The sequence below is a fragment of the Trachymyrmex septentrionalis genome, unplaced genomic scaffold, assembly GCF_001594115.1.
Source record: "Trachymyrmex septentrionalis isolate Tsep2-gDNA-1 unplaced genomic scaffold, Tsep1.0 scaffold77, whole genome shotgun sequence".
NCBI classification, from domain to species: domain Eukaryota; kingdom Metazoa; phylum Arthropoda; class Insecta; order Hymenoptera; family Formicidae; genus Trachymyrmex; species Trachymyrmex septentrionalis.
Genome location: NW_017305957.1, coordinates 407,638 through 415,425, shown reverse-complemented (window position 1 = coordinate 415,425; position 7,788 = coordinate 407,638). Strand labels below are relative to the sequence as shown.

The 7,788-nt window shown below is 33.3% G+C and overlaps 2 protein-coding genes across 3 annotated transcripts in view; one reads left to right on the top strand and one right to left on the bottom strand.

Annotated features, from left to right (window-relative positions):
- The first annotated feature begins 338 nt into the window (after positions 1–338).
- LOC108754159 (F-box-like/WD repeat-containing protein TBL1XR1) lies at positions 339–5,079 on the top strand. Its single transcript, XM_018496272.1, has 6 exons — positions 339–879; positions 2,144–2,431; positions 3,278–3,627; positions 3,901–4,245; positions 4,355–4,723; positions 4,811–5,079. The coding sequence occupies exons 1-6, from the start codon at positions 810–812 to the stop codon at positions 4,940–4,942; spliced, it is 1,554 nt and encodes a 517-aa protein (XP_018351774.1). The 5' UTR covers positions 339–809; the 3' UTR covers positions 4,943–5,079.
- Positions 5,080–6,680: 1,601 nt separating this feature from the next.
- Positions 6,681–7,788, bottom strand: part of LOC108754152 (diuretic hormone 44) — a 30,743-nt gene continuing 29,635 nt past the window's right edge. For both annotated transcript variants that reach the window (XM_018496244.1, XM_018496245.1), the window contains exon 4: positions 6,681–7,685. In XM_018496244.1, the coding sequence (XP_018351746.1) occupies positions 7,656–7,685 (30 nt within the window). In that variant the 3' untranslated portion in view covers positions 6,681–7,655. The remainder of the gene's footprint in view (positions 7,686–7,788) is intronic.

Here is a 7,788-nt window from a genome sequence, read left to right as displayed (position 1 = left end):
ATTCCTTATTCCTTCTATTGTGGCTGTACCTTAACTTACTCGCGGGCTGCTCGCCAAGCAAATAAATATGATTAGTTGTTACTTACAGATCCAATCAATCACATTTAATCAGCTAGCCGCTTTGTCTGGCTTGAATGCATTGATGATACAAGGCTGCGTTCGGAAATATCATCCGGGTGTCCCTGTGTATCACCTTATCTTTATTTAACATTGGGTGAACAATAAGGATAAAATGGTACATAGAGGCATTGGGTGATATTTCCGAACGCAGCCCAAGCGTCAATTGATCACGTGATTTCTCTATCGCTGAAACGGCTTATTCGAGCGGCTCGTGAAAATATACCTTTACAGCTCGTGAAAATATAGAAGATCGTGGCCTCGCCGCCTCGCGGCAGTCACGGGGGCTATAAATGTGTAAATTCTGTGAACATTGTGAACCACTCATTACTCTCATTAGTTGGCCCAGTTGGCTGTGGTTTGCCGCAGTAAGCAGTTTGCCGCCGTTTTGGCTTTTGGCACCATCGGCATCGCCAGTATTCGTTATATCCGTTCCGCAGTTCTGAGTTCATTGTCCACCGCTAGTGGACAATCTCTGCCTATCTCCTTCTTTCGCGAACCTCAATCGGATTCGATTGTTGGTTTACGACGCGGCAAAACAGTGGCGGGCAGTGAAGAAGGCGAAGTAAAACTTTATTTCCAGGACACAGACAGACTCGAAGTTGTACACGGCCGGGACTGGCCGTGACCGACTCTAGGAAACGGCCTCACAACGGACTCCACATCGTGAATATGCTGTGCTAATACCGTGAATGTCAAACACGATGAGCTTCTCCAGCGATGAGGTCAATTTCCTGGTCTACCGATATCTGCAGGAATCCGGTACGATTTCGCCGCTTTATAACCTCGCAGCGCGATCAACGCCGTTCTGCGTCCGCTACATCACGTGCTAAGGGAACCCGGCAATGTTCACGCGCGATTTCACATGATTGATGATGATTTTCACCAATGTAGATAATTAATTTCTCAAATAGCACAAATCTCCAAAGGATATTAATGAGTTCGTTCTGTTTCATATACGGTTGTACATGATATATTTTATCCTTCAATATTTTTATATCATGCGCTTCATGCGTGAAACGAATTGCATTCTCCTTTGTCCTATAAAGCCTATTCTACAACGTGCTCTTCGTTTCCTGTTTCTTGCTTTTTATCTCTTGTTTTTTTCCAAAATTTTTCTTTTATCTCGAGCGATATAAAAGACCAGATAAGAAGCAAAAAGATAAGGATTTAGTCTGTTTTTTGTTCCTGCACTAAACTGTTATATATGTATTCATAGTCAGGCCTTATATTTAAGGCTTTTCTTAAATTTATCTTTACTCTATGTACTCTATGAATTATTTCTTTGGCTCTAAAGCTAAATTTAAGTACAAGGCCTGACTATGAATATGGGCATTAGAACTCTCTTTCTTGCTTTTAACAAATATCAAACATATATCTATCTCACTTTAAGTTCTTAAGTGTACACTAATTCAACCACAGAAAATAGACCTGTAAAAAGTAGCAAAAAGCAGGAATAGAAAAGAAAAAGCATATTGTAGAATAGGCTTAATAAATGCTCTAAGAATATTTCGAAAATATCTTAAATAAAGTGAACTATGTAGGTTTAATATCGATTTAACTCTGTCCTTTTCTAATTTTTAGAATTAGAAAAGATGAAAAGTAAACTGAATTGAGATTAAAGTAAAGTTTTTTTATATTGATATAGGATGTGGTTGAGTTGCCATTATGAATGCTTTGAAGCATTTGATTAACCAATCAGAAGAAAGAATTTTACTAATTGACCAATCAAAAAATGCTTTGAAGCATTCATAATTGCAACTCAACCGCACTCATAAACAGACATGATTAGTTGATCCTTATGAAGACTGGTGATTTAAGTGTAGCTAAAATTGAGTCACCCAGTCAAATGATTCCTGAAATTTATCTATCAATATGATTGATTGCCATAAAAGTTGTTTATCAACTTGACTTATTGTCCTGGATTTAAAATGCATCTAAATTTACCTAAATTCATCACCGTTCGAGCAACTTGCTCTATTTGCTCATTCGTGTGATCTTATTTGTGCATCTTTATTTTCTACAGGTTTCCAGCATTCTGCATATACATTTGGAATTGAGTCCCACATATCACAGAGTAATATCAATGGAGCCCTTGTACCACCGGCGGCACTCTTATCCATAATTCAGAAGGGATTACAATACACAGAAGCAGAGATTATGATTGGCGAAGATGGCACCGAACATAGAATGGTGGAATCTTTATCTCTTATAGACGCTGTTATGCCAGATATTGTTGCGACACGGCAGAATCAGATCAATCAACAGAAACAACAGGTGAAGACTGAAGGTCAAGATACCAATGGCGAAGAAGGTAATTTACGTGGTACAAATATTTACATAACGATCAAAGTAGACTTGTGTTTGAATTTTTTACATGTATGATTTGTTTTCATAATATCTGGTTACCTAAAGTTTAAAAGGTTGCCAAGAAATTTATAAATGAATTGATGACTTTCTTATCAATTTTTAATTTTTAGGTAAATATATATATTATGAAAATGGAACTATTTGTATCAGATAGGAGATTGAGAAGATTGAACTAAAATTTAATCAATCAGAGCAAAATTTATTGAACTTGATATTGATTTTCTTTCTTTCGATTGTTTAATTCAAATCCAATTTCATTCTCTAATCTGATACAATTACACTAGCAATTAAGATTACATAGAAAATAATAAGTATTATTAGGAGCCTGATACACCCTGGTCTGAAGAAGAAAATAATTTTCAGACCTCCTTAAAATTCAGGTAGATTAAAATAGGACGGCCATAGATTTCGGTCATTTTGCGAGCTACAGTTTGTCACTTCTGTCAGACATTACGATAAAAATATGATTCTTCTATGAAGAAACATATTGCTATCATTGGATGCAGCTAGAAGAGACAGCATATAACTCATCACGTCAATCTGACTGTCAACTAGTGGCAAACAATTTAAATGAACTAATTAAATAATAAGTAGAAATATATGTAAAGTATTATTGTCAAACGACAATAATAAATATAAGTTAACGTTACTCATGATTTAACAGTAGTCTTTTCATTATTATTTCTATTTTTAGAATAATTATTGGGAAGAGGAATTTGTTTTATTCTTCTAAAACTGTTATAAGAAATCCTTATAAATTAATCAAATAAACCTACGTTTCTTTTCTCAGTTGTTACATCCAATGAAGGCGTAAATAATAGTGACCGAGGTGGGGACCGAGGAACAGAGATGGAGGTAGATGAACCAACAACAGGTGTAAATGCAGGCTCCAATGCTAGTACCGTCGAAATCCCTGCTAGTAAAGCCACTAAGTTACGTGGTCATGAATCGGAGGTGTTTATTTGTGCCTGGAATCCAACAACTGATTTATTAGCTTCTGGTTCAGGTGATAGTACTGCTCGTATTTGGGATATGTCGGATAATTCACAAGCTCCAAATCAGTTAGTTCTACGTCACTGTATCCAGAAAGGTGGTACTGAAGTACCCAGTAATAAAGACGTTACATCATTGGATTGGAAGGTACAAACTGAATATTGTAAAATAAAATAATTTTGATTCAATAATTTTGGTCAAGTTAACTTTGGCCCAAATTTTAAGAAATGTCTAGACAGCACTTGTATCCAAAAATAAAAAAAAACATCTTTAAAACATTTTTAAAACGTTATATTTTGATTTTGATATGCGTGCTGTCTGGACATGGTTAAAATTTGGACCAAAGCTATCTTGTTTTATGATACCTTTTTATTTATTTTTGAAGACGTTGATGCAAACACGCATTTCAAATTTTTACAGTGTGACGGCACATTACTTGCGACAGGAAGTTATGATGGATATGCACGAATCTGGACAACAGATGGTCGTCTGGCATCTACTTTGGGCCAGCACAAAGGTCCGATTTTCGCACTAAAATGGAACAAACGCGGCAATTACATTCTGAGTGCTGGCGTCGATAAGACGACGATTATTTGGGATGCCGAAAGCGGACAATGTACACAACAGTTCAGTTTTCATTGTGCACCTGCTTTGGATGTCGATTGGCAAACAAACACATCATTCGCAAGCTGTTCTACAGATCAGTGCATACATGTGTGCAAACTTAATGTCGATAAACCCATTAAGAGCTTTCAGGGACATACAGTGCGTATATGTGATGCAAGGAAATTAAATTGCCATGATTTAATTAAACATTTTCTTTTATTTATTTATTTATTTTTTTTTTTTTTCATTTTTTTTATGTGTTTTGCAGAACGAAGTTAATGCAATTAAATGGGACCCGCAAGGAAACCTATTGGCCAGTTGTTCAGACGATATGAGTCTGAAGATTTGGTCTATGAAACAGGATACTTGGGTACATGATCTGCAAGCCCATAGTAAAGAAATCTACACGATTAAATGGTCACCAACTGGCCCAGGAACGCACAATCCGAATATGAATCTGACATTAGCGAGCGCATCATTCGACTCCACTGTTAGATTATGGGATGTGGAAAGAGGTGTTTGCATACACACGCTTACCAAGCACACCGAGCCCGTCTATAGTGTAGCATTCAGTCCAGACGGAAAGTTTCTTGCTAGCGGTAGTTTCGATAAATGCGTTCACATATGGTCTACGCAAGTAAGTATCGTAGTTTATAATTTTTTTTATTCCCATAAAATAATGTTGGTTGAAATTAAATTGATTATTTTCTCTTAATTCGAGCAGAGCGGACAGTTGGTACACAGTTATAAAGGTACAGGTGGTATCTTTGAAGTCTGTTGGAACAGTCGCGGTGACAAAGTTGGTGCATCTGCATCTGATGGCAGTGTATTTGTTCTTGATCTTCGTAAATTATAATTATAATTACATTCTAGAAAGTTTTATTCCTGATTTAGACAGTTTTGTTATAATTCTGTCTTAATTAGGTTGAACAAACAAAGTTGAACATACATAATACATTGTACGTTCAATTTCTTTTCATTTTCTTATAATAAGATAATTGAAAGCACAATTTGGAACAGAGGAATTTTCATGACAATACATATACAAAGGTAAATAGTGGAATTATTTGTAAAATTTTGCCATATTTCTTCAAAATATGTATTTCATATTTTCTAATATTTATGTTCTTCAATTTTTTAATACGATATTAATAATTTTATCATAATATTGGTAATTTAGATCTTAATTAAGATTTAAACAAAGTTCTATAAACAAACTTTTTTAAAATATTCGATTTTTAATCATTCCCTATGAACATTTATGTTGCTCTAATATTCTCTTAAATACATTTATATTACTTATAAAAATTTTACAAGCACAAAATTCTTAATCAATTATAGATTACATTTATTAAAATTATTGAAAACTTTCAGTTTGAAAAATATTTTTTATATACTTCCCACTAATATTTCATTACAAAAGATGCATGAAAGAAACTGTATATTAACAGTATTTTTGATCGTGACAAACACTGTACAGCATATTTGACAAATTATATTTATAAAGAATGCTATCTTTATTCATTAAAAGTGACTGGAATGTACTATCTATACAGTTGTAATTATAATCACACACAATTAGAATTGTAACTGTGATAGTATTAAATAATATGTAAACATTGATAATGCATAAAAGAAATGAACTTTTTTTAAAGAAAGATCGTAATTATGATTAAAAAAATGATATTGATATTTATTTATCCTTCATCATAACATCATATTTTTTATAATGCATAAAAATATAAGAAAATATATCTATTATTGACTTTAAACGAGATTTGTTATATTATTAATTATATAACTGAATGTTGCCAATTTCTACATTATCTTAAAATCGTGATTACGAAATAATAGCAAGCGAGCCATACGCCGGAAAATTATATTTTGTTACATTTATTTTTAATTTATTTATTTTGATTATATATTATACATTTTTTTTCGATAAATAATTATCTCTATGACTACACAAAATCTTATACATATACGTATTTTAATATATTTTTTACTTTTTAGTGAAATATATGAAACTTAAAGTCTTCGACAATAAAAAGGATTCTGAAATGTATATGTGATCTCACATGTACTTTCCTCAAAATACTTTTTACTGTTAATGACTCTGAGTTTTATGTAATGTAATCCGTCCTTGAAAAACAATGAGTGAATATATTAAAATACTTATATATGTATAATATTAAATAAGTTCTCTGATTTCCTATATTTTCTCAAACTACATTTAATAATAAACGCTTTAAAGCAATTATAAGTGGAAATATTCTTGTGGTCAAATGGATATTAAATAATTATTTTAATAATGCATACACGTTTTATTTATCGCATGCTCCGCGAAACTTTCAATCTTTGCGTTCTGTTAGACATTTTATTTTCAGACAATTGATAATCGCTGTTTTTGTATTTTTATAATGGCACAAGAATAAATACATAACTGCGAGTTGATACGAAACAATTATCTCAATAATCAACATTAATATTAAGAGCAAAACAAAAACAAAATATAAGTGATGTAAAACTATTCCTAAATTATAATATTTGGGATACAATCTTGTACTTTTATCAATGAAAATCTTATCGTGTATTATAATAGTCTTTCTTATACAATATTAACAGTATATCTGATCTCCGAACCCTTTTACAAGTTTTTTTCGATTTCCTTACATTTGTGGATTAGTCTCTTTGGTGCATACTATACAGAAAATAGATTTCCCTCAGAGTTGTAGACTGCAGGTACACACATATGAGTGTCTCTCATCCGACGATCGACGCCGGTGTACGCGATAAGCGATAACTATCAATACAACAAGGTATTTATACATTTATAGTTGGCGAGAGTGAAATTGTAGTGCAACCGACTCGTGTATTCGTTACATCATCCTCTAGGAATATCGATAAAAGCGCAGTGGAGACGCGAGAATTAAAATACACGCTCTACAGGATCAGGTGTCAGGTATTCTCTGCGAAAAGCAAAAGATATATCTTAAATGAGATCACAATATATAATACTGCTTCGTTACGCCTTTCTTCGTCTCTGAAGAGAATTGAATGCGGAAGAAGACGGAAGTAAAGCTTTACGTAAAGCTCAGATCTTTGTACGTTTCTTTGGAACGTTATGCGCGCCAGTCGAATCTGTCGTGCATTGAATCAATCGCATCTCCGAACGATGCACAATCTCGATTCCCATTTCTGCCAGCTTCCGTGACACAGGGTTGTTACATTGATTTATTACCTAACTAAAATAAATAAACACTAAAATTAACGAAGAATCGAAAAGGAAAGTGAATACTGTGCGAAATATTTCTCGATTCATTAGAGAAAGGAGGGGGTAGCAGCAAGTCCGCATTTGTTGTCGATTGTAAAATTTAGCAATTTTTTACATTCATATTGCCAGCCACGAGATTGGCGGAATTTGTACTATCTGCTAAACGAGAATAGGCAAGCGGAAGAAAGATAGTCGACAAAATAACTTAATGGATGACGATTGATTAAAAATCGCATACAGTAAAGCTAAGATATATCGGTCCTTCTCAAGTTCTTCTTCGCATGCCAAGGCGCGATTACAGTAGACGAAGCTCATTAGCCTGTACCTGAAAAATTAAAATTATTATATATTAATGTATAATTTTAATTAAATAAGTAAAGTAAAAATTTCTAACAATTAAAATAGCTAATAAAGAAAGCAAATAAGAG

Coding starts and splice junctions, on each gene's coding strand:
- LOC108754159 (XM_018496272.1), top strand. CDS start 810: ATGTCAAACACGATGAGCTTCTCCAGCGATGAGGTCAATTTCCTGGTC. Junction 2,432..3,277: donor AGATACCAATGGCGAAGAAG/GTAATTTACGTG, acceptor TTCTTTTCTCAG/TTGTTACATCCAATGAAGGC. Junction 4,246..4,354: donor AGAGCTTTCAGGGACATACA/GTGCGTATATGT, acceptor TGTGTTTTGCAG/AACGAAGTTAATGCAATTAA.